At 42.8% G+C, this 27,239-nt stretch overlaps 1 protein-coding gene across 3 annotated transcripts; it reads right to left on the bottom strand.

Annotated features, from left to right (window-relative positions):
* Positions 1-579: 579 nt before the first annotated feature.
* On the bottom strand, positions 580-25,334 carry STEEP1 (STING1 ER exit protein 1). Of its 3 annotated transcripts, XM_081222604.1 has the most exons (8): positions 25,175-25,334; positions 22,378-22,495; positions 8,005-8,046; positions 4,974-5,112; positions 4,338-4,427; positions 3,647-3,739; positions 2,358-2,450; positions 580-2,006 (listed from the first exon to the last, which is right to left on the bottom strand). In XM_081222604.1, the coding sequence occupies exons 1-7, from the start codon at positions 25,296-25,298 to the stop codon at positions 2,388-2,390; spliced, it is 669 nt and encodes a 222-aa protein (XP_081078730.1). In that variant the 5' UTR covers positions 25,299-25,334; the 3' UTR covers positions 580-2,006; positions 2,358-2,387. The 3 variants fall into 3 exon arrangements, with proteins under 3 accessions (XP_081078730.1, XP_081078729.1, XP_081078731.1); XM_081222603.1 differs by having other exon boundaries at positions 580-2,450; XM_081222605.1 differs by lacking the exon at positions 8,005-8,046 and having other exon boundaries at positions 580-2,450.
* Between the last annotated feature and the right edge of the window lie 1,905 nt (positions 25,335-27,239).

Below are 27,239 nucleotides of genomic sequence, written 5' to 3'. Positions count from 1 at the left end.
TGGGTGCCTACTAAGCACGCAAGCCATGTAAATAATACGAACAGGCTAAAACACTCTTCCTGTTCCAACACCTTGCAATACAGGTGAACAGATAAAAACATGGGTACAAACACTACGTACTAGTGTCACTGAAGCAGTGTGACACTATTTATGTATACGACACTCCTCCACAAATAGCAAATGTGAAATAAAGGACAGCCAACATGGGCTTCCCTGGTGGCGCAGTGGTTGAGAGTCCGCCTGCGAATGCAGGGGACACGGGTTCATGCCCCAGTCCAGGAGGATCCCACATGCCGCTGAGCGGCTGGGCCCGTGGGCCCGTGGGCCATGGCCGCTGAGCCTGTGCACTCCGCAGCGGGAGAGGCCACGGCAGTGAGAGGCCCGCGTACCGCAAAAAAAAAAAAAACTCAACAGATAACTTTTGTTTATCTCAGTGTCATTTCTCTTTTTTTTTTAACATCTTCATTGGAGTATAATTGCTTTACAATGGTGTGTTAGTTTCTGCTTTATAACAAAGTGAATCAGTTATACATACACATATGTTCCCATATCTCTTCCCTCTTGCGTCTCCCTCCCTCCTACCCTCCCTATCCCACCCCTCTAGGTGGTCACAAAGCACCGAGCTGATCTCCCTGTGCTATGAGGCTGCTTCCCACTACCTATCTATTTTACGTTTGGTAGTGTATATATGTCCATGCCATTCTCTCACTTTGTCACAGCTTACCCTTCCCCCTCCCCATATCCTCAAGTTCATTCTCTAGTAGGTCTGTGTCTTTATTCCCATCTTACCCCTAGGTTCTTCATGACCTTTCTGTTTTTCTTAGATTCCATATATATGTGTTAGCATACGGTATTTGTTTTTCCCTTTCTGACTTACTTCACTCTGTGTGACAGACTCTAGGTATACAGATTGCCAACAAACACATGAAAGAATGCTCAACATCATTAATCATTAGAGAAATGCAAATCAAAACTACAATGAGATATCATCTCACCCCGGTCAGAATGGCCATCATCAAAAAACCTAGAAACAATAAATGCTGGAGAGGGTGTGGCAAAAAGGGAACCCTCCTGCACTGTTGGTGGGAATGTGAATTGGTACAGCCACTATGGAGAACAGTATAGAGATTCCTTAAAAAACTACAAATAGAACTACCATACGTCTCAGCAATCCCACTACTGGGCATATACCCTGAGAAAACCATAATTCAAAAAGAGTCATGTACCACAATGTTTATTGCAGCTCTATTTACAATAGCCAGGACATGGAAGCAACCTAAGTGTCCATCAACAGATGAATGGATAAAGAAGATGTGGCACATATATACAATGGAATATTACTCAGCTATAAAAAGGAATGAAATTGAGTTATTTGTAGTGAGGCGGATGGACCTAGAGTTGGTGTCATTTCTTACTCTACCATGTCTCCCTCCCACGTGCCCACACATGGAAGCAACGCTCTTAGCTGCTTGACAGGATGGTAGCTCCCTTGGGTTGCTTACCAAGACCCAATTTTCATTCAGATCAGAGCTATCCTACCCCCTCACTTGAATCTGGCTTTTCCTTCTGTATGTACAACATCTGATAAGGGTTGGCGTGCCTAGAGTTTTAACATTTGAGGTAAAGGAAACTTTATGCAGATTCTGGCTTGTTATGGATTTTCTCTGACAGTAGAGAGATTCAAACCCTAGCCAATACCTGCCAGTCTAAGAACAGAGACAGAGCCACTTAAAAGGATCTGGCTTGCTGTAACTTTAAATGTAATTCATGTTACTTTTTTCTATGACATCATATTTTTTTTCAAAAATCTTTAAACATTTTATTAACTTTGAAGAAGGAATAAGAATAGCTCCTTTAGGGCTTCCCTGGTAGCGCAGTGGTTGAGAGTCCGCCTGCCGATGCAGGGGACACGGGTTCGTGCCCCGGTCCGGGAGGATCCCACATGCCACGAAGCGGCTGGGCCCATGAGCCATGGCCGCTGAGCCTGCGTGTCCAGAGCCTGTGCTCTGCAAGGGGAGAGGCCACAACAGTGAGAGGCCCACGTACCACACACACACACACACAAAAAGAATAGCTCCTTTAGAAACTAGACACACTGAAGCACTGATCTATTCACAGAGCTTCTACACAGATGAAGAAATTCATATCAAATGGACAAAAAATAGTACAGAAGACCTATACACAGAAAGATTGAGAAAAATCCATCTCTAGAAAGCAGGTCAGAGGGACTCAAAGACCTCACTGAATGTAAGAGAATCACTGGGAAGCCACGTAAAACCTTCTGCTGGGGCACAAAGGTAGGAACCAGTCCATGTAGTCAAGAAAATGCTCTTTTTCCTCCTGATCTAAATGCTTGCCTCCAGTCTGGGTTCACAGAAAGGTCCTGATCATTTGAACTGGTTGTCAATCAAGGTTCCCTTCATTTTCGCTTTCTTGGCTTCCAGTTCAGCCTGGAAAGGAAGAAAAGTATATGTCCTGATACATGACATGAAATTCTGATTTTCCTGCCTTATTCTAACTGCCCCAACACTATCCCCTCATGCTCATTTAATACAAACTAGAACCGTATTTCTAAAATTGTGATGAAACTCTAGCAACTGCTTTCCAACCTTTCTGATGTTATGACACACATTGAAGATAATAATATCTGTATGGTAAAACGGGGTAAACACACAGGGCTGTGGTCTATCAGTGTAGGGATCCCACAGCTCCAGGACCCCTGAAGCACTGGAGGAATCAATATCATGACATATCAGTATCCTATTTGTGGCAGAACAGGAGGAAGAACACTGTTCTAGAACAGTGCTACTTAAAGTTGTGCAGTCCATGAAGATACACACAAAAATTGAGAGTAAGCATTTAGAAACTTTTATAGCAATTTGACAGAGGAATTATAAAGTAAAATAATCTCATAAGAAGAATTCAGGCAAATTCATTTTTATTGCATTTTATAAATTACAAATCTACTCTTGACAAATTTTAAAACAAGAAGCAAGCACTGGTCCTTCACCTCAGAAAATCTGATAAGCACTGCTCGAGATCACTATGGCAAGGTAAAGCAGCTCTCAAGACCCACTACCTCTGTCACCAAAAACTCCTCTACAGTCAGTAGAATAGACTGGTATACTTTTCAATGAGGCACCAATGCTGGGATGTCTGATTTGAAAGAAATATCATAAGTAACTTATGATCAGGAAAACAGAAACATAGGCACCATCACATATAGACGTGTGTGCTCAACAAAGAGCCCAGGAATAGCGCAGACAGTGGTGGTGGAAGCAGTGCTTTAAGAAACAGCGACCAGCCCCAATCCTGGTGCCCCACTGTATGCCTCATATCCTGGGAGAGCACCCATGAGCCCCGATCTTGAACTCCTGACCTTGGGCCACAAGTAGCAGATTAACTTATCATTCTCGTTAGGGTTGTCTAACAAGACCTATCATTTGGGGCTTGGATCCTGTGGTCACTATCCCAGAGAAGGGTATGTACTGACAGCCACGGCCCACAGTTAGACACCTGGCAGCCAGCCACACCATAACCCCCGACAGACTTCCGAAAGGATTCCCCCCCTGCCGGAGGGTCTTTCAGACCGAGGAACCCAAACAGTCCAGCCCAGCGCCTGCCACCCCCCGGCCCCGCCACTCACCAGCTCCTGCAGCCGCCTCTTGCTCATGCCTTTGCGCTCCAGCTGCTTTTCAATCACCTTGGCATTCTGCGCATACGAGTCAGCAACTTCTCTCTGAGGGAAGAAAGAAGCACCCTTAGACCAGCAGTCCCACCGAAGAAGAGCAACAGAGACCTCGGGAGAAGTTTATACTCCTCAAATTATGAAATTATTACTGAAATGGCAAGACTGCTCCCTTTCCACTCTTCAGCTTTTCCATAATCCGGGAGAGTCAGGTTTCAACCGAAACCACATTTAAATAACAGATAACATCTCTCTGTAAACATCATTATACTGAAATACCATAAAAGTAATTGCTGCTCTTGCTAAGGACAGACTCCCACACCATCAGAGCTGGACTGGAAGGGACTTGAAATTGCTGAGCCCAGTAGTTTTTCAACTGAAGAGGGATGAGGAGGGATTTGCCCCCTAAGGCATCTCAAAAAACAGTATGAAAAAAATGACTGATCTAGTCCAACTCCTTGCTCCTTATCTTACAGAGATGTCCCTGAGACCCAGGGAAACGGGAACCAGCCCGGTATCACAGCGTTTCTTAGTAGCAGAGCAATATCTACGAGCGAAGTTTCTAGTTGTTCTGTTACTCAATGCTCTGCTTCGAGAGTCCCCTCCCCCCGCCCCGCATTCCACTTCCCCTGAGAGCAGGAGCACTTACAGCCTCAATCTCCTCTTCCTCTTCATCAATAGTAGACACAGTGACAGAGCTGAACTTGCCCATGTCTTTAGTCCGTTTCGTCATCATCACCTGGAGTTGCAGGAAAAGGAATCAGTCTAGTTTACCTCAAGAGGCTCTGTGAGTTGTGTGTGTGTATGTGTGACTGGGTGTGTGCAAGTGTACAAGCCTGGTTCCTGGGGGCAGGGGACCTCCTTGGGACAGGCTGGCCTATCTAAAAGTGCCCATCTTTTAATGTGCATTATATTTTTCTAGTATTTGCCATCAAGGGTTTTTAAAAGTATATTTAAAGATTAGCCTTAAAAAAAAGACTAGCCTTATTCATTCAATTTTTAATTGTTCACACTGGAAAAAGGAGAAATTTCAAAGGAAGTAAATGTGAATAAAAACCATACAATTTCTAACTTTACTCATAGAGCAGATGTAGGAAAGAAAAGAGAACACATAATAGGTGTTACAATTTTGTAGCATCCGCTTACACACAAAAAATGGCATTCTCTTAATAAAGGGCAGCACCATAATCTTATTTAAAATTTTAGGGCACCATAATCTTATTTAAAATTTTAGGGCTAAATCTGTAGCTACGTTAACCCATCTGTCTCCTTCAGTGATAATTACTTTCTTAGGAGGCTCTTGTTTCTGAGTATATATGTTCGTCTTCCCAAAACCCTGGCCAAACTTGACTACTGCTCCATCCACAATGAAGGTCACAGGAGCATTCTTCGGTTGGGACTGGTAGAAGAGTGGCAGCCCGCACCTGCAAACAGCAAAGTGAATCTCAGGGAGGCCTCAGAATCCAAATCCCCAAAACAGTGTTTCACAAAGTGTGCTTAGACTCTGGGAATATTTGTGTTTGTGGCATAAACTGATGATTAGCTCTTCCCAGTGTTTCCCAAAACTACTTGGTAAGAATCACTGACGGTTGGGCTTCTCTGGTGGCGCAGTGGTTAAGAATCTGCCTGCCAATGCAGGGGACACGGGTTTGAACCCTGGTCCGGGAAGATCCCACATGCCGCGGAGCAACTAAGCCTGTGCACCACAACTACTGTGCCTGTGCTCTAGACCCCGCGAGCCACAACTACTGAGCCCGTGTGCTACAACTACTGAAGCCTGCGCACCTAGAGCCCGTGCTCTGCAACAAGAGAAGCCACCGCAATGAGAAGCCCGTGCACCACAACAAAGAGTAGCCCCCGCTCGCAGCAACTAGAGAAAGCCCGCAGCAACTAGAGAAAGCCCGCAGCAACTAGAGACAGCCCGCATGCAGCAACAAACACCCAATGCAGCCAGAAATAAATAAATTTTTAAAAAAAAGAATCACTGATGGTGCTTGTTAAAATTGCTGATCAGATTCTGAGGGCCCTCCCCCAGAGGATCCTGATTCATCAACTCTGGGGGGTGAGGGCCAGGAATCCGTCTTAGCATCCCAAGTGATTCTTATAATTAGACAAGTTTGGGAAACGCTGGCTCCTGCTACTGATTGCTTTCCAGTTAAAACTACTGCCATTATTCCCAGAAGTCTGGGTAACTAGTTTGGGGATTCTGTCTAGTTTTGTTTTTGCAGTGTCAAGAAGGAGCATAGGGTTTCCCTGGTGGTGCAGTGGTTAAGAATCCACCTGCCAATGCAGGGGACACGGGTTGGAGCCCCAGTCCAGGAAGATCCCACATGCCGCGGAGCAACTAAGCCCGTGTGCCACAACTACTGAGCATGCGCTCTAGGGCCCGCAAGCCTCAACTACTGAAGCCCACACACCTAGAGCCCGTGCTCTGCAACAAGAGAAGTCACCGCAGTGAGAAGCCCACGCACTGCAACGAAGAGTAGCCCCCACTCGCTGCAACTAGAGAAAGCCCGCACACAGCAACAAAGACCCCTCTCAGCCAAAAATTAAAATTAATTAATTAATTTTTTTTTTTTTAAAAAGAAGGAACATAAAGGCTCCACTGCAGTGGTCTTCCAACTAAGCTCTGTAGCAATCGTCATGCTTTCTTTGGTTGGTCATTTCTTTTTTTAAAAAAATAATTTATTTATTTATTTTTGGCAGCTTTGCGTCTTCGTTGCTGCACACAGGCTTTCTCTAGTTGCAGCGAGTGGGGCTTACTCTTCGTTGCAGTGTGCAGGCTTCTTATTGCGGTGGCTTCTCTTGTTGCAGAGCACGGGCTCTAGGTGCACAGGCTTCAGTAGTTGTGGCGCACAGGCTTAGTTGTTCCGTGGCATGTGGGATCTTCCCAAACCAGGGCTCGAATCCATGTCCCCTGCATTGGCAGGCGGATTCTTAACCACTGCACCACCAGGGAAGTCCTGGTTGGTCACTTCTATTATACTTCTTCAACTAAGTGAAGTAGACCCATACCCATAAGATATGATTAAAGTAGTCTAACAAATCTAATGTGGCTGTAAACTAAAATGCCTTCTTAGCCATTTCCCTGCTTTAATTCTAGTCTGAGTCTTCTGAGAGCCAAGATTGAACTGTAATTCATCAACAAGATTAAACTTATTATAGTTTAATATTCTCATTGTAACAACCTAAAGCTGGAAATCATATATATCTTTAAATAATACTCTCTAAAGTTCTTGGGTCTGTAGTCCTATAACAGACTTTATAAATAAGTTTGGATTAAATTACACTATGTTGGGGTTTCCCTGGTGGCGCAGTGGTTAAGACTCTGCACTCCTAATGCAGGAGGCCCGGGTTCAATCCCTGATCAGGGAACTAGATCCCGCATGCAGGCTGCAACTGAGAGTTTGCATGGCACAACTAAGGAGCCCACGTGCCACAACTAAGGAGGCTGCCTGCCACAACTAAGACCCGGTGCAACCGAAATAAATAAAAAATAAATATTAAAAAAAATTACACTATGTTACATTTACCATATGACCCAACAATTCCACTCCAAGAGAAAACACATGTTCCCACAAGATTTATACTAGAATGTTCATAGCAGCTTTATTTATAATAGCCAAAGCCATTAACAACTCAAATGCCCTTCAACAGGTCAATGGTTAAACAAACTGTGGTGCAATGACTACTACTCAGCAATAAAGAGGAACAAATTACTGATACACATAACAACTCAGATGAATCCCCAAAGCATCATGCTACATGAAAGAAACCAGATGTAAGAGATACATATTGTATGTAGTAGAAAACATACTGTAGAATTTACATCACATTTTAGAAAAGGTAAAACCATGGTAACAGAAGGCAGATCAGTGCTGGCGAGTGGAGGGGTGAGGAAGGAGACTGATTGCAAAGGAGCACTGGAAACGTCTATGTCACAGGAGTGGTGATGTTACATGGCTCTATGCTTTTGTCAACATTCATCAAACTGTATACTTAGGAAGGGCAAATTTTATTATATATAAGTTACACCTCAGTGAAAAAATAATACTATGTTTAAAAACCCATTTTTGTAAAAAAAACCAAACAAACAAAAAATAAAACCATTTTTGTGGCCAGCTGGTCAGAGATGTAACTTGGTCAGTTGCATCTCTTTAAGAAGCATACTGGTATTTGCATAATTGAAGTTTGAAGGCAGGTAAGATTATAGGGATAAAGATATAACAGAGAATTGTCTCCAAATGATTCTTTTCCTAACACACCATTGCCTCTACTTGCTTATGCTCAGAGAAACCCACACTGTTAATACTTACTTTGCACATTTCTTCCTGTACTGTCGTTCAATGCCTTCAGGCCTGAACAGAAAATGGAAGTTAAAAAACAAAAGATACAAACAAATCTCATAACCTACCAACCTCACTAGCTCATTTCTTCAAATGCTAAAAGGGCTTTTCAAAAGTTATCCTTGGGCTTCCCTGGTGGCGCAGTGGTTGAGAATCTGCCTGCCAATGCAGGGGACACGGGTTTGAGCCCTGGTCTGGGAAGATCCCACATGCCGCGGAGCAACTAGGCCCGTGGGCCACAACTACTGAGCCTGCGCGTCTGAAGCCTGTGCTCCGCAACAAGAGAGGCCGTGATAGTGAGAGGCCCGCGCACCGCGATGAAGAGTGGCCCCCGCTTGCCACAACTAGAGAAAGCCCTCGCACAGAAACGAAGACCCAACACAGCCAAAAGTAAATAAATAAATAAAGTAACTTAATTTTTAAAAAGTTATCCTTTCATAGCTCAGCTGCTTATTTACACATATATTCATTTTAAAGCATTCCTTCCTTCCACAAACACTTACTGAGCCCCTAAAATGGGGCAAGCACCTCCCTGACAGAGGAGGAGGCGCTGTAGTAGCTGTGGTCACAGCAGCAGTTGGGGTCACTGTAACAGTGACAACAATAACAAGAGTGGCGATCACTGGTATAGCTTTTATTATGGACCAGGGGCTGTTCTAAACTGCATGTGATCCTTACAACAACCCTGTGAGGTAGGCCATGTTATCATTCCCATTTTACAATTGAGGGCGCCTAAGCACAAAGCAGTTACACAGTTCGCCCGAGGTCATAGAGTTAGGAGTAGAATACGTTGAATTCAAGCCCCGGCAGTCAAGCTCAAGAGCCCAGGCAACACTGCCTTAGATAATCAACTGGGAAATAAAGATTCTTCCACCCATCCAGTTGCTTAACAGAAACCTGGGACTCATCTTTGTCTTCTCTTTCCCTCATCTCCCACAACCTACTTCGTCAGCAAATCCTGTGGATTTTACTGTAACTACAAAAAAGGACTTGAACCTGTCTACTTGTCTGCACCCTCCTGCCACCATCTCAGCCCAGGGCACCAGTATCTCTGCTCCAGACTATTGACACAGCTTCCTAACTGGTCTCTGCACTTTCCCTTCCTGTTTCGATTTTTAAAATGGGTAACGTGCACATGGTATATGAAAGAGTATAATGTGAAAGGTAAATATCCTCCCTACTCATCTTCCACGTGCCCAGTTCTCTTCACCAGAGGCAAATACTGTTTCCAGTTTCCTTGGTTCCTCCCAGAAAGAGTTGATGATACAACCAAAGAATCCTTCTTGGCATATAAAGAAAATATTTTTTTCTCTTCCTTTTATGACAAATGTAGAAAACCTTATACTACTCTCTACCTTTTTGTTCACATAAAAATCGTTTTTATTTTAAATTTAATTTTATTTATCTTTCTATACAGCAGGTTCTTATTAGTCATCCATTTAATACACATCAGTGTATACATGTCAATCCCAATCGCCCAATTCAACACACACACACACACACCCGCCACCTTCCCCCCTTGGTGTCCATACGTTTGTTCTCTACTTCTGTGTCTCAATTTCTGCTCTGCAAACCGGTTCATCTGTACCACTTTCTAGGTTCCACATATATGCGTTAATATATGATATTTGTTTTTCTCTTTCTGACTTACTTCACTCTGTATGACAGTCTCTAGATGCATCCACGTCTCTACAAATCACCCAATTTCGTTCCTTTTTATGGCTAATATTCCATTGTATATATGTACCATATCTTCTTTATCCATTCATCTGTCAATGGGCATTTAGGTTGCTTCCATGACCTGGCTATTTTAAATACTGCTGCAATGAAAATTGGGGTGCATGTGTCTTTTTGAATTACGGTTTTCTCTGGGTATATGCCCAGTAGTGGGATTGATGGGTCATATGGTAATTCTATTTTTAGTTTTTTAAGGAACCTCCATACTGTTCTCCATAGTGGCTGTATCAATTTACATTCCCAAAAACAGGGCAAGAGGGTTCCCTTTTCTCCACACCCTCTCCAGCATTTGTTGTTTGTAGATTTTCTGATGATACCCATTCTAACTGGTGTGAGGTGATACCTCATTGTAGTTTTGATTTGCATTTCTCTAACAATTAGTGATGTTAAGCAGCTTTTTATGTGCCACTTGGCCATCTGTACGTGTTCTTTGGAAAAATGTCTATTTAGGTCTTCTGCCCATTTTTGGATTGGGTTGTTTGCTTTTATAATATTGAGCTGCATGAGCTGTTTATATATTTTGCAAATTAATCCTTTGTCCATTGATTCGTTTGCAAATATTTTCTCCCATTCTGAGGGTTGTCTTTTCGTCTTCTTTATGGTTTCCTTTGCTGTGCAAAAGCTTTGAAGTTTCATTAGGTCCCATAAGTTTATTTTTGTTTCTATTTCCATTACTCCAGGAGGTGGGTCATAAAAGATCTTGCTGTGATTTATGTCAAAGAGTGTTCTTCCTATGTTTTCCTCTAAGAGTTTTATAATGCCTGATCTTACATTTAGGTCTCTAATCCATTTTGAGTTTATTTTTGTGTATGGTGCCACTCCCTTCTGGCTTGTAGAGTTTCTGCTGAGAAATCAGCTTCTAACCTCATGGGAGTTTCCTTGTATTTTATTTGTCGTTTTTCCCTTGCTGCTATCAATAATTTTTCTTTGTCTTTAGTTTTTGCCAAGTTGATTACTATGTGTCTCGGCGTGTTTCTCCTTGGGTTTATCCTGTATGGGACTCTCTGTGCTTCCTGCACTTGGGTGGCTATTTCCTTTCCCATGTTAGGGAAGTTTCTGACTATAATCTCTTCAAATATTTTCTCAAGTCCTTTCTCTCTCTCTTCTCCTTCTGGGACCCCTATAATGCACATGTTGTTGCATTTAACATTGTCCCAGAGGTCTCTTAGGCTGTCTTCATTTCTTTTCATTCTTTTTTCTTTATTGTGTCCCGCAACAGTGAATTCCACCATTCTGCAGTGAATTCCACCATTCTATCTTCCAGGTCACTTATCTGTTCTTCTGCCTCAGTTATTCTGCTGTTGATTCCTTCTAGTGTATTTTTCATTTCAGTTACTGTGCTGTTCATCTCTGTTTGTTTGTTCTTTAATTCTTCTAGGTCTTTGTTAAACATTTCTTGCATCTTCTTGATCTTTGCCTCCATCCTTTTTCCGAGGTCCTGGGTCATCTTCACTATCATTTTTCTGAATTCTCTTTCTGGAAGATTGCCTATCTCCATTTCATTTAGTTGTTTTTCTAGGGTTTTATCTTGTTCCTTCATCTGGTACATAGCCCTCTGCCTTTTCATATTGTCTATCTTTCTGTCACACTTAAAAATCTTGCTTAAAAATATATGTGATCCTTCCCCATCAATTGATAAAGAGTTGCTTCATTCTCTTTAAGGGCTGCATTCCATCCATTTGTATGGATGAACCAAAATGTCTTTTACCTGCTGTATAAACTTGTAGAGTGTATCCACTTTAAATTCTGATAGATACAGCCAAATCACTCTGTAGAGAAGTTGAAGCAATTTATACCCCCACCACCAATGTGAGACTTCCTGTTTCCTTACAGTCTCACTGACACAGTATGTTATTAAAATGTATTATTGCCGATCTGGCACGTGAAAAATGTGATCTCATAATTTGCATTTCTTTTTTTAAAGAGTGAAGTCAGGCACCTTTTCATATATTTAAGAGGCACTTGTATTTTCTTTTCTGTGAACTGTCAGTTCATATTTTTTGTGTATTGAGTTGTCTTTTTATTTTATATTATGGAGACTTGCAAACGTTAAGGGGCCTTGCAAATATTTCTTCCCCAGTTTGACATTTGTCTTTGACTTTTTCCCCCCGTGGAAATTTTAGATTTCTGTGTGGTCAAATCAATCGTGTGTATGATAGTTAGGCCTTCTCCACTCTAAATTCATATCTAAAATAAAAATTCTGATCGCTTATTCTAGAACCTTCTTCCATTACCATCTCACTCTAAATCATTCTCTAAATAGAGGCAAGAGTGGCTTCCCACGACAGCTAGAATAAAATGCAAACTCCTTACCATGGCCTTCTAGGCACTGACTGAGCAGAGAATGGGGCCTAGCCTCATCTCCTACATTCCCTCCCCACCTCACTGTGCACTCTCCACACCAGCCTTCTTTTGTTCTTGGAACAAACAAGTGCTTTCCCACCTCTGAACTTTCACACACACTCTTCTCTCTGCTTGGAATGCTCTTCTCACCACTTTGCCAAGCCTGTCTCATTCTCATCTTTTTTGGTCTCAGTTCAACTATCACCTAGACATAGAAGCCTTCCCTGAACACCTTTTCGAAGAGGTTTTCATGTGATTCTGTATGAGCCCTTTGTTTCATTCATATGACTTTCCATAATCATAATTACTTTATTTTTCTGTCATCCCACTAGACTGCAAGGTCCATGAGATCAGAAGTCAGCGGAGACCATGCCTGTCTCACACTCTATCCCCAGAGCTAAGCATAGTACTGCAATAAATACTGACTAAATGAATTCTTGTAAGAATTTAAGTTTAGTGAGGAAAATTGTAACCATGGAGGTAAGTTCTTAAATGGAGGAATGTATATGGTGTAATGAGAACACAGAGGTGGGAGCACCAAGTCTGTCTGAGGCAGTCATGGAAGGCTTCGTGTGGAGGTGATGTTTAAGTCAACAGTCCTGATAGAAAACAGTATTTCAGGCAGAGGGAGAACTATGTGCAAAAGGCAAAACAGTACAGCATATTCACAGAATTACAAATAGTCTAATGTTCTTGGGACCTAAAAAAATCAAGGGAGTACTACTGATCTTACAGACATAAAAAAGATTCTAAGATTATACTATGAACAACTATATACCAACAAACTAGATAACCTAGATGAAAAGGACAAATTCCTAGAAGGATAGAATGACACAAACTACCAAAACTCACTGGAAAAGAAATAGAAAATGTGAATAGACTATAACAAGTATAAAGAGATTGAATTAGTAATCAAAAAACTTTGCACAATGAAAAGTCCAGGACCAGTGGCTTCACTGGGGAATTCTACCAAAAGTTCAAAGAAGAATTAATACCAATGCTTCACAAACTTCAGAAGAGGAAGAAACACTTCCCAACTCATCTTATGAGGCCAGTATTACCTCAATACCAGCCAAAGATATCACAAGAACAACAAAAACAACAAACTAGAGATCAATATTGTTTAAGAATATACAGACAAAAATCCTCAAAACAAACAAAGAAAAAATACAGGGGCTTCCCTGGTGGCGCAGTGGTTAAGAATCCGCCTGCCAGTGCAGGGGACACGGGTTTGAGCCCTGGTCCAGGAAGATCCCACATGCTGCAAAGCAACTAAGCCCGCAAGCCACAACTACTGAGCCCACATGCCACAACTACTGAGCTTGCATGCCTACAGCCTGTGCTCCACAACAAGAGAGGCCACCTCAATGAGAAGCCCGCGCACTGCAACGATGAGTAGCCCCCACTTGACACAACTAGAGAAAGCCCGCACGCAGCAACGAAGACCCAATGCAGCCAAAAATAAAATAAATAAATAAAATTTTTTAAAAATGCAGGCAAAACTGAATCAAGCAACATATAGAGAAGGTTTACACCACATGGCCAAGTAGAATTTATCCCAGGAATGCAAGATTGGTGCAACATACAAAAAAAAATCAATCAATGAGATACACTATAATAATAGAATAAAAGAGAAAACACACATGATCATCTTAACAGATGCTTAAAAAGCATCTGACAAAATTCAAAGCCCCTTCAATATACTAGAAATAGAAGGGAACATCCTCTACCTTATAAGGGGCATCTATGAAAAATTCACATCTACTAAGCCACATAAACTAACATCATATTTAATGGTGAAAAACTGAAACCTTTCCCTCTAACATCAGGAAGAAGACAAGGATATCCACTCTCAACACTTCTATTCAACACTGTACTGGAAGTTTTAGCCAGGGCAACTAGGCAAAAAAAGAAATAAAAAGCATCCAGATTAGAAGGGGAAAAGTAAAACCATCTCTATTTGCAGATGATATCATCTTATATATAGAAACCCTAAAGCATACATACACACACACACACACACACACACACACACACACACACACTCTTAGGACTAATAAACAAGTTTAGTAAAGCTGCAGGATATAAGATCAATATTCACAAATTAATGGTAGTCCTATACACTAGAAATGAACAATCCAAAAACGAAGTTAAGAAAACAAGTCCAGTTACAATAGCATCAAAAATAATAAAATACTTAGGAATAAATTTAACAAAGGAAGTGCATAACTTGTGCACTGAAAAGTACAAAACATCACTGAAAGAAATTAAAGACCTAAGTAAATGGAATGACACTTCATGTTCATGGATTGAAGACTTAATATTGTTAAGATGGCAATACTTTCCAAACGAATCTACAAATTCAACACGATCCCTATCAAAATCCCAGCTGGCTTTTTTGCAGAAATTGACAAGCTAATCCTAAAATTCACATGGAATTGTAAGGAATCCAGAATAGACAAAACAGTCTTGAAGAAGAACAAAGTTGGTGGACTCGTACATAATTTCAAAACTTAATACAAAGCCACAGTAATCAAGACAGGGTAGTACTGGCATAGGACAGACATATAGATCAATGGAACAGAACTGAGAGTCCACAGTAAACCCATACATATATGGTTAATTTATTTTCAGTGGTGCCAAGACCATTCAATGGGAGAAAGAATAGTCTTTCAATAAATAGTACCAGGATAACTGGATATCCACACACAAAAGGATTAATTTAGATCCCTACCTCACACTATGTACAAAAATTAACTCAAAATGGGGAGTTCCCTGGGGGTCCAGTGGTTAGGACTCTGCACTCTTCCACTGCAGGGGGCCCAGGTTTGATCCCTGGTCAGGGAATTAAGATCCCACAAGCTGTGTGGTGTGGGCAAAAAATAAATAAACAAAAAATTTAAAAATTAACTCAAAATGGATGAATGACTTAAAGGTAAGAACTGGGACTTTCCTGGTGGTCCAATGGTTAAGACTCTGTGCTTCCAGTGCAGGGCGTGTGGGTTCGATCCCTGGTCGGGGAACTAAGATCCCACATACCAAGGGGCAGCAAAAAAAAAAGGTAACAATCAAACCTATAAAACTGTTAGAATACATAAGTATAAATCTTCAAGACCTTAGATCAGGCAATGGTTTTCAAAATATGACACCTACAGCACAAGCAATCAAAGAAAAAATAGATAAATGGGACAATTAAAATGAAAAACTTTTGTGCTTCCAGGAATACCATCAAGAAAGTGAAAAGGCAACCCACAGAAAGGGAAAAAATATTTGTAAATCATATATCTGATAAGGGACTAGTATCCATAATAAAAAATTCTTACAACAATAAAAAACATAAGTACTCCATTTTAAAAATGGACAAAGAATTTTTTTTTTTTTTTTTTTTTTTTTTTTGCGGTACGCGGACCTCTCACTGTTGTGGCCTCTCCCATTGAGGAGCACAGGCTCCGGACGCTCAGGCACAGTGGCCATGGCTCACGGGCCCAGCCGCCCTGAGGCATGTGGGATCTTCCCAGACCGGGGCACGAACCCGTGTCCCCTGCATCGGCAGGTGGACTCTCAACCACTGCGCCACCAGGGAAGCCCAAGAACTTTTTTTTCATTTATTTATTTTATTTATTTATTTTTGGCTGTGTTGGGTCTTTGTAGCTGTGCATGAGCTTTCTCTAGTCGTGGCAAGCAGGGCCTACTCTTCATTGCGGTGTGCGGGCTTCTCATTGCAATGGCTTCCTTTGTTGCGGAGCATGGGCTCTAGGCGCGTGGGCTTCAGTAGTTGTGGCTCACAGGCTCTACAGCTCAGGCTCAGTAGTTGTGGCGCATGAGCTTAGTTGTTCCGCAGCATGTGGGATCTTCCCGGACCAGGGCTCGAACCCATGTCCCCTGCATCGGCAGGCAGGTTCTTAACCACTACGCAACCAGGGAAGCCCAAAAATGGACACAGAATTTGACTAGACATTTCTCTAAAGAAGATACATAAATGACCAATAAGGACATGAAAAGCTCAACATCATTAGCCATCAGGGAAATGCAAATCAAAACCACAATGATACCATCTCATACACACTAGGATAGCTATATCAAAAAGGTAGACAATGGGCTTCCCTGGTGGTGCAGTGGTTGAGAGTCCGCCTGCCGATGCAGAGGACGTGGGTTCTTGCCCCGGGAAGATCCCACATGCCGCAGAGCGGCTGGGCCCATGAGCCATGGCCGCTGGGCCTGCGTGTCCGGAGCCTGTGTTCTGCAATGGGAGAGGCCACAACAGTGAGAGGCCCGCGTATCGCAAAAAAAAAAAAAAAAAGGGCAGACAATAACAATTATTGGCAAGGATGTGGAGAAACAGGAACTCTCATATACTACTGGCAAGAATGTAAAATGGTGCAACTGCTTTTGAAACCACTCTACCAGGTCCTCAAAAGGTTAAACACAGAGTTACCATATGATCCAGCAACTCATACATATCCACTCATGAGAACCAAAAGCATGTTCACACAAAAACTTGTACACAAATGTTTACAGCAGCATTAACCATAATACTTTAAAAAGTTAGTTAAAAAAAAAAAACAACACAGGACTTCCCTGGTGGCACAATGGTTAAGAATTCACCTGCCAATGCAGAGGACACGGGTTCGAGCCCTGGTCCAGGAAGATCCACATGCCGCGGAGCAACTAAGCCCATGTGCCACAACTACTGAGCCTGTGAGCCACAACTACTGAAGCCCGTGCACATAGAGCCCATGCTCCGCAACAAGAGAAGCCACCGCAATGAGAAGCCCGTGCACCACAACGAAGAGTAGCCCTCACTTGCCGCAACTAGAGAAAGCCTGTGCATAGCAACGAAGACCCAACGCAGCCAAAAATAAATAAAGCCCAAATGTCCATCAACTGATGAATGGATAAACAAAACGTGGTGTATCCATACAATAGAATATTATTCACCCATAAAGAGAAATGATGGGGCTTCCCTAGTGGCACAGTGGTTAAGAATCTGCCTGCCAATGCAGGGGACACGGGTTCGAGCCCTGGTTCAGGAAGATCCCACATGCCGTGAAGCAACTAAGCCCATGCGCCACAACTACTGAGCCCGCGAGCCTAGAGCCTGTGCTTCGCAACAAGAGAAGCCACCACAATGAGAAGCCTGCGCACCACAACGAAGAGTAGCCCCCACTGGCTGCAACTAGAGAAAGCCCACGCTCAGCAACGAAGACCCAACGCAGCCAAAAAAAAAATGATTTATTGAGTCATTCTACACATGGATGAATCTTGAAAATATACTAAATGAAAGATGCCAGACACAAAAAGCTACAGGGACTTCCCTGGCAGTCCAGTGGTTGGGACTCCATGCTTCCATTGCAGAGGGCACGGGTTCAATTCCTGGTCGGGGAACTAAGATCCTGCAAGCCGCATGGCACAGCCAAAAAAGAAAAAAAGGTCATCTTCTTGAGATATTGAGACTTTAATACAAATAAGACAAGGGTTTTAAGTGGTACAATTATAAAGAAGAGATTAATATGAGCTAGATATTTGGACTTAATGGACCTTGATTTTCTTTCTTGTCCTTAATCTCTAGGAATATGTGAGATAGGAAAGGCCAAAGACAAAATAAAACATTCTCCCTGGTTGTGGTAGCAGCATCTAAGATGGCCCCAACGATTCTCCCTGGTATTGACATAATAATGTCAATTATCCTTGTATATTGCCCTCCCACAATGAACACAGCTGACTTGTGACACCAATAAGACACTGAAGAAATGATGGTGTGTAACTTCTGAGTCTTGGTCATAAAAGACATTATAGCTTCCAACTCGCTCTCTCTTGGATTACTCACACTGTGGGAAGCCAGCTGCCATGTCACGAGGATACTCAAGCAGCCCTATGGAAGATCCTTGTTCTAAAGAACTAATGCTTCTTCCCAACAGTTAGCACTCCGCTGCCAACCATGTGAGTGAACCACCTTGGAAGTGGAACCTCCAGCCCTAATGAAGACTTCAAATGACTGCACCCATGGTCGACCTCTTAACCACAGCCTCATGAGAGACCATCCAGCTAAGCTGTTCTTAAATTCCTGACCCACAGAAACTATATGAGATGATCAATGTTTGCTGTTCAAAAAAACAAACAACAACAACAAAAAAACCATAGGAATACCAGGAGATGAGGATGAACAGGTAGGCTAGGGCCAGATCATAGACAGCCTTCAGACTTGGATTTTATCCTGCTAGCCAGGATTTTTTAAATTGCGCTCCACAATGATCCCTAAATGAAATCGGATAGGAGAAAGGGGAGAAGTCCTTAATGGGTTGGGCTCAACTCTTCCCCAATCAGAGAAGCTTCTTGTTTATTTATACTTCTGGTAAAAATTTCATTTGAAGAAAGGATTCATTGCTTAAAAACGTTTGAAAGGCACTGATGTAGGTGATGAAGAGTCACTGAAAGATCTGAAGCAGGAAACTAACATAACGTGCATGTGAGATCATTCAGGCAGTAGACGATAGACTGGAGGAGAGCGGGGGGTGGGGGGAGGTAAGAGGACACTTCGATAGCCCAAGCAAGTGATGATGGGTACCAGAATGATGGCAGTGTGGCTGGGCTGAACAGGAGGAGGCAGCCACAAGACAGACTAGAAGGTAGAATTGACATTACATGGTGAGTGACTGGATGTGTGCAGGGGATGGTGGGGCACGGGGATGGATGAGACAAAGACAGGACTGGCTCCCAGATTTCTGCCCCGGGCCACCGCGTGAGTGGTGATGTCATCGTAGGAGGAGGAAAAAGAAGGAATTGTGTTTAGCTGACACCTTCAGAGACCTGACTGCAGTGGCTTCAACACAAGAGTTTCTTCTCACGTAAAATAAGTGTAGAGGAAGGCGGTTCCTGGTAATGGTTGAGACCCAAGGATAGCATGGCAAAAACTCTGCAATCCTTGTGGCCTTCCCTTTCCAGTCCCAGGATGGCTGCTGGTGCTCCAATTATCATGCCCGTTTTCAAAAAAGCAGGAAGGAATGAGAAGAGTAAAAAGGACTTTCCTTGGAAGCCCCACCCAACAACTTCTACTTCTGTCCATTTTACTTGGCAAAAGCTAAGTCACATTCAGAATCTTAGGGGGTTTTTGGAGTGGGGAGAAGCTGGAATATGCACCCTATCTTTACAGACACTGGTATATAGGCAGGTAAAATAGTAGAGTGTTGGAGTGGTGCTGAGTGAACAAATCTGTGGGATTTTCCACGTTAGAGAAATGAGTTTGGCTTTAGTCATGCTGTATCTGAGGTAGAACATCAGGTGAAGTGGTAGAATAGGTAGTTAGATATACAGTTCTGGGCACAAGAGAGAAACGGAGGCAGATCTAGATTTTGTGAGTCATCAGCATATAAGTGTAACTGATGCCATGAGAGGTGATGAGAATGGCCAAGGAGAGTATATAGAGAGAGGGGATAAAATCAAGGTCAGAACCCTGGGGAATGCCAACATTTAAGGGGCAGGAAGAAGAATCCAGAAGACTGAGAAAGCCAAAGAAGTAGAAGGAGAATCACAAGAGTAGTTTCACAGAAGTCAAGGAAGGAAACAGCATCAAGGGAGGCATGGTCAACAAAGATCCAGATAGAAAAGCACCCACTGGATGGGCAACTGGGGAAACAATGGATGAGGGAGGGAAGGTACTAGGGAACAACAGAGTCAAAGGAGAGGTACTTTAGAATGGAAGACTTGGAGGTGGAAAGTGACAGGCTCCAGGGCATGCATTAGGCAGACTGCCGTATTTTCAGTAACTGGGGCTCTCACACTCATCTGGCTAAAGAATAGGAGGGGTAAGATCAGACTGAAATTTCACCCCTGATAAGAAAGGAGCATGCTAAAGTGGGCCCTTGGAAAGACTGTTCATGATTAGAGCAGGAACTATGTCAACCAAGGGGGAAGTCTACCATGCCTTTTTGGTAAACTCTGAGAACTCTGTGGCCCAACAGAGTCACTTGGCCAGAGGTCACTGGCCTGTGCAATACCCGGCACTAAGGCTGGGCCCAAAGCTGGCTCACTTCCAGGAACAGGCTGACTGGATTCCAGGGTTGCCACTTCAGCCTAGGGCCTCCCAGTTTTCTGGCCTACAGGTGACGGCATCTGCCTTATAGTGCCATAGGAGCCTGTGGCCTAGTTGTGTTGTTAGATTACTTTCTGTATTAACTAATATATATACGTTTAATACATATTATCTAGAACTGTTACATATAATTATGATACATGTAATAAATATTTTAGCAATCCTAAAGACAGTTGAGAATTTTCAAAATCAGAAACCTAAATAAAGGTTAATAGAGGGAGAAAAAGCACAAGAGAATGGATTAGTTTAAGATAGGGCATGTTATTTATAAACCTTCCTATATACCACAATGGAGGACTTTCCCAATGTTACCTGGAGGGCCTTCCTTCGTGAATTTCATATGTTTTATAATCGGTGTCCCCACTTGTATCCTGTATATAAGCAATTTTCTCTTCAACTACATAATTCTAGAAGCTCATTTGTCACAGTGGTGCCTGATTTGGTACTGAATGTCGCCTAGCAATAGTTTCTAACTGTTTTCATTAGTGTGGGCTGATAACAGTTTGGTTTCTTAAATAAACATAGCTAGATGTCAGCCTGCAGCTTTTTCCGGTTCAACACTAGAATATAAGCTCTGTACAGGCAAGGTTCTTTGCTTGTTTACTGGTTGTACTGGTTTGGATAGTGTCCCTTAAAAAGTTATGCCCTTCCAGGAACCTCAGAGTGTGACCTTATTTGAAAAGAGGGTCATTGCAGATATAATTAGTTAAGATGAGGTCACAGAGATGAGCAGAATGTTCCCTTAATTTAATATAACTGGCGTCCTTGTAAGAAGAGAAGAAATACAGAGACAGAAACACAGGGAAAGAGCCATACAATGATGCAGACAGAGACTAGAGTGATGCATCTACAGGTCAAGAAATGTTAAGGACTGCCGGCAAACACCAGAAGCTAGGAAGGGGCAAGGAAGGCTCCTCCCCTAGAACCTTCAAGAGAGAGCATGGCCCTACCGACACAGTAATCTCAGAATCCAGCCTCTAGAACTGTGAGACAATTCATTTCTGTTGTTTTAAGCCGCCTAGTTTATGGTACTTTGTTATAGCAGCCCTAACAAACTAATATACTCGTATATCCCACACTTTTAGGACAGTACCTGGCACACAGTAGGAGCTCAATAAATGAAATATTTGCTGAATGAATGAATGGACTTAGAGCAGGATGACCTCTCTGTGGCATTTGGCACCTGTTGATGACCACCCCCTTCCCTCACTTCTTGAAATTCTCTCCTCTCCTGTTTTCCACATCACCAGGTTCTCCTGGTTATGTTCCAATTATTTTGTCTGCTTTTCAAACATCAATGTTTCCCAGGATGACGTCTTCAATCCTCTCTTCTTGCTCCACACACTTTCCATGTAACTGTATCCCTTCCCAGGTTTCAACTGCCCATATACACCAAGGACTCCCAAATCTAAAACAGATCTAACCATGTCACTCCTCTACTTAAAAAAAGAAGATGGCTATTGCCTGAAGATAAAGTCCAAACTTGTCTACTTTAGCATTCTACTCTGTCCTCACCCCAGGATGCATGAACCGCTTCCTGTAAAGTAACTTAGGCTCTAGCCACAAGGGACTACTTAAATTTCCCAGGCACACCATATTTGGTGCTTTTAATGCTTCCAGAGTCCCCTCCACCTGGAATGCTCCTCCATCTACTTGGTGAAATCCTAGTTCAAGGCCAAACACAAATGTCACCATCTTCTGGTGTCCTTCTTGACCACCATTCAGGCAAGATGATCTGCTGCTGTCTGTTTTCCCATAGGCTTCTGTTCACCACACCAGTATTTTATCATATCACAGTAGGTAATCTGTTCCCTCACTGAGCCATGAGCTCTTTAATGGTAAGGACAGTGCCTTATTTATCTTTGCTGATCCAGTCCCTAGCTCAGTGCCCGGCACCTGGTGTGCTGGAGATTACAGGTTGAATGAACTCATTCCACTTGCAAAAACCCCAAATTACAGCTATCAAATGGCAACAGAATCACATCTCAGCACCACTTCAACAAAGCACAATAAAGATATGGCTGCATTAACAGAAGTTAGAAACCCACCACAAATGTCAAAATATTGGGCCCCAAATGGATGACCTGTTCCATACTAGATGGGGTATTTATACTCCTCAGAACTAGACCCCAAGACAACCAGGAAATCCTAGACAGAGAACATCAACCTCTTACCTCCGAAGATACATAGTCTCCTCGTCTTCTGTGTTACAAAACTTGTGGGCGTGTTTGGCAGCATCAATCACACGGGACCGATCCCGGGGCCTCATGGGCAATTTCTCCAACTGACAGTCTGGTGGAATGGAGAAAGATTTGGTCACGAGAGCCACTGAAAAATACCCTGAGGCAATCAGAAGCTTTCAGTGGGGCCCTTAGCACTGTAATTTTTACTATAATTATCACGCTTATTGAAGCCTATTATTGAATGTTCCAACTAAAAATGACTTGGTGTCAGGAGACCTGGATTTTAGCCCCAGCTCTGGCTAATCACTTCCTCTCTAGGGCTCTTTCTCCTTACTTGATTACATTATCTCAAAAGTCCTTCCCAGCACTGCAATTCAAGTTTTCTATGAGTATTTCTGATCCTGGTACACTTGGCTTGTGCTATAATGTATTAGAATGAGAAGAGACGATCAAACGTCCTGGAATGCCTATGAGGAAGGCATTGATTGGAAAAGTTGGATAAGTGCTTCGGAAAGGAGAGAGTGGGTAGGCGGTATGCTATTATATATATGGTATGTGAATGACCCATCCCAGTTAGAGGAGTTCTAATCCAAAAACAATGAAAACATACAGGAAATAAATTAGGTACAGTTATAAAGCAGACGGAAAATTGATACAATGCAAATTAAGTACCTAAAGGATGACAGAGAAATCAAGTGATCAGAGTGATTGGAGATTCACGGAGGAGGTGGAGAGGGGAGTTAGCATGAGGCAGTTTGCACATCAGCTCGTGACTCTTCTCAACAACCTGCCGGAGTAGACATTTACTATTCCTAGCTTAAAGGTAAGGGAATTGAGGATTAGGAAGGCTAAGAGATTGGCCACGCATTTAATAGGAAGCAGAACAAGAATTCAGACCCATCTCTAAGTGATCAAAAGGGAATTCATTTACTCAGTAAATACAGGAGGGCCTTCTATGTACCAGACACAGTTGGAACACTGTGCTGAGGATTCAGCAAAGAACCGAGCAGACAAAGACCCTGACCTGATGAAGTTTACGGGCCAGCAGAGGAGGCAGAAATTTTCAAATTAATAATTATATAACATGATCTTGGATAATGATAAGTGCTAATAAAAAAAAGTTAGACAGGATATTAAGAGGATGCACAGTGATCCAGATAGTGATAAGTGCTACCCAGAAAAATCAGGCACGGTAAGAGGACAAAGAGTGACAGGGGTGCTATTTTAGATAAGGTAGTCACAGAAGGGTTTTCCAAGGAAGTGACATTTCAGCAGAGACCTGAATCAAGTAAGGGGGCATGGAGGGGAAAGGGTTTGAGGCAGAAGAAATACCGATCCCAAAGGCCCTGTGGGCAGGAACATTTTGACATGACAGAAAAAAATCAAAAAGGCCGCTGTAGCTGGAGTGCAGTGAGCAAGGGGAAGAGTGTTAGGAGATGAAATCTGAGAGGTACCTGGAGGTCTGATCACACAGGGTCTCGTTATGGACTTTGGTCTTACTCTTAGTGTTACAGGAAAACACTGGTTTGGAACAAGACTCTGGGGACAGAGAGTGGTGAGCAAGAGACTACTGTGGCAATCCAGGTGAGGGATGGTGGTGGCTTGGAGAAATGGAGGTGGTAAAAAGTAGATTCTAGATAGATTTTCAAGGAAGCACCTGCAGAATTTGCTGATGGACTGGATGGAGAAGCCAAGAATGATTCTGAGATACTCTGTGAAGAGTGATACCACTGACTGTGATAGGGAAGTCTGAGAGGTACAGTGGAGAGCAGAAAGTAGGAGATCATGAAGTTAATTTTGAACATGGTCTCCCTCTCTTTTTTTAATTTTTAAAAAATTTTATTTAAGTATAGTTGATTTACAATGTTGTGAGAACACGGTCTCTTTAAGAGGTCCATTAGACATCCAAATGGAGACGCTGAGTAGGCAGTTGGAGTTTGAGAAGAGGTTCAGGTTAAAGAGGAACATTTGGGAGTCATCAGCATATAGACGGTATTTAAAGCTTGGGAAGGGTTGCGATAGCCTAAGGAGTGAGTACAGATTGACAACAGATGAGAGGACTGAGCCGTAGGGCCGTGCAATGCCTAAAAGTCTGAGACAGAAAAAGGAGCCAGACACAGAGAGGGGGGAAAATCAAGGTAGGAGAAAAATCAGTAAAGTGTGAAGTCTTGGATGCAAATGAAGGGTTTCAAGAAGGATGGAGTGATCATCTGTCAAATGCCACTGAGAGGGGCATTTAAATGAGCACTGATAATTGACCACTGAAACTGGTAACACGTTCGTTAGTAACTTTGACAAATATGATTTGGATGGTGAGGTGAGAAGGAAAGCCTGCTTGAAGTGAGGGCAAGAAGGAATGGGAAGTGAGGATGCAGAGACAGCCCATATAGGTAATTCTTTTTAGAAGTTTTGCTACAAAAGAAGCAAAGAAATGAGGTTATAGCTGGAGGAGAATGTAGGATCAATGCGGGTAGGAGGTTATTTTCATGTAACATCAGAGCTGTTACAGTATCCTTGTATCCGGCAGAAAGGTTACAAAGTTTCTAGACGCGGAGCGGGAGGAGAGTGAGTACATTTTTTACGGAAGAGGAATTTAGTTTTGAGAGAGGTCTGGATACAGAATCACAAGGTTAAACAGAAAACCGAAAAGCTGCCCTGGAGTGGGGCGGGATGGGTACGGAGGATTTTGATGGAGACGGAAATCCTCGCAAAGACTCGGCTGCCAGATCACGGCGAGAGGAAATGCGCCCTCCAGAACCCGAAGTTTAGCTCCTTGCAGACTACTCACCCAGCACCAGGACCATCTGGCCGCATAAACAGTAGTAGACGTGAAGGGGCTTCTCGCCGTCGTCATACTCCTCCCGATCCCGGGTGTCAGAGCAGACTACGGACCGCGAAACTACTTTAGGCATAGCTCAGAGAAGCAGTCGGAAAACAAAAAGGCAAAAGTAAGAGTCGCGCAAAAATGACGTCACTCATGAGTCGCGGATCTCTCCTACCTAGGCTGGTCACGCGTCCATAGTAGTCGTGTGACTTTCCCGGCCGTACCATTAGGCTAAGATGCATAGGGACACCCTGAGTCTCCCAGAACCTGACCTAAGTTCTCTGGGACTGCTTTACTTGGGACACTTAATAATTTAAATTATTCATTTATATTTCTATACACGTATACGTATGTGTATGCATATATACATACGTATACGTGTGTCGCCCTCTAAATATGATTTTGATTGGCTGTATTCAGGATGAGTACCTAATGAAGTAGAGGAATGTTAAAAATTGAGATCTAGGGCTTCCCTAGTGGCGCAGTGGTTGAGAGTCCGCCTGCCGATGCAGGGGACACGGGTTTGTGCCCCGGTCCGCGCAGATCCCACATGCCGCGGAGCGGCTGGGCCCGTGAGCCATGGCCGCTGAGCCTGCGCGTCGGGAGCCTGTGCTCCGCAACGGGAGAGGCCACAACAGTGAGAGGCCCGCGTACCGCAAAAAAAAAAAAAAAAAAAAAAAAAAGGGATCTAATTCACATAACATAATTCACCCTTTTTAAAAAATTAATTTATTTTTTGGCTGTGTTGGGTTTTCGTTGCTACACACAGGCTTTCTTTAGCAGCTAGAGGGGCTACTCTGTTGTGGTGCGTGGGCTTCTCACTGCAGTGGCTTCTCTTTGTTGCAGAACATGGGCTCTAGGCACGAGGGCTTCAGTAGTCGTGGCACGCGAGCTCAGTAGTTGTAGCTCACGGGCTCTAGAACGCAGGCTCGGTAGTTGTGGCACATGGGCTTAGTTGCTCCGTGACATGTGGGATCTTCCCAGGCCAGGGCTCGAACTCGTGTCTGTTGCATTGGCAGGTGGATCCTTAACAACTGAGCTACCAGGGAAGTCCCATAATTCACCCTTTTAAAGTATATAATTCAGTGGGTTTTAGTACATTCACAGAGTTTTGCAACTATCACCACTACCTAATATTTTCATCATCCCCCAAAGAAATCCCATATCCCTTAGCAGTCACTCTCCCCACCTCTTTCCCAGCCACTGGCGACTATTAATCTAACTTTCTCTCTCTGGATTTGCCTCTTCTGGACATTTCATATGAATGAAATCATACAATATATGGCTGTTGGTATCTGGCTTCTTTCACTTATGTTTTCAAGGTTCAACCATGTTGTACCATGAATCAGTAAAAAAGTAGTAATGAATTGGTAAAAAGGAACTTCATTCCTTTTATGACTGAATAATATTCTGTTGTATGGATATACCATATTGTGTTTATTCATTCATCAGTTGGTGGACAATTGGGTTGTTTCCATTTTTGTGATATAAAGAGTAGTGCTACTATGGACATTGGTGTCCAGGTTTTTGTGAGAACATGTGTTTCTATGCTTTTATGTTTTGTGAGGACGTATGTTCTCTTGGGTGTTTACTTAAGAGTGGAATTGCTGGGTCATATGATTACCTTATGTTTAACTTTTTGAGGAACTGCTAAGAGTGTTTTCCAAAGCAAGTTTATTATTTTACATTTTACATTTACCACCAGCAATGTATGTGGGGTTCTGATTTCTTCACGTCCTCACCAATAATTATCTTTGTCTTTTTTATTACAGCCATCCTGGTGAGTGTGAAGTGGTATCTCACTGTGAGTTTGATTTGCCTTTCTCTGATGGCTAATGATACTGAGCACCTTTTCACATGCTTATCTTCTTTGGAGAAATGTCTATTCCAATCCTTTGCCCATTTTTAATTGGGTTATTATTATATTGTTCAATTGTGAGAGTTCATTATATATTTTTGGATACTAGACCCTAATCATGTAAGTGATTTGCAAATAGAGGCATCTTAATGATCCCGTTTGCCACAGGTT

The sequence above is a fragment of the Mesoplodon bidens genome (genome assembly GCF_964165515.1).
Source record: "Mesoplodon bidens genome assembly, chromosome: X".
Classification (NCBI taxonomy): domain Eukaryota; kingdom Metazoa; phylum Chordata; class Mammalia; order Artiodactyla; family Ziphiidae; genus Mesoplodon; species Mesoplodon bidens.
The sequence above is the reverse complement of the archived record's forward strand: the minus strand, read 5'-3'. Positions and strand labels throughout refer to the sequence as shown.

Excerpts from the sequence above, each read along its gene's own strand:
- STEEP1 (XM_081222603.1), bottom strand. The coding sequence starts at position 25,298 with ATGCCTAAAGTAGTTTCGCGGTCCGTAGTCTGCTCTGACACCCGGGAT. Across the intron at positions 8,047-22,377 it reads GAGACTATGTATCTTCGGAG|GCCTGAAGGCATTGAACGAC; the intron begins GTAAGAGGTTGA and ends TTTTCTGTTCAG. Across the intron at positions 2,451-3,646 it reads AGAGGCGGCTGCAGGAGCTG|GCTGAACTGGAAGCCAAGAA; the intron begins GTGAGTGGCGGG and ends CTTCCTTTCCAG.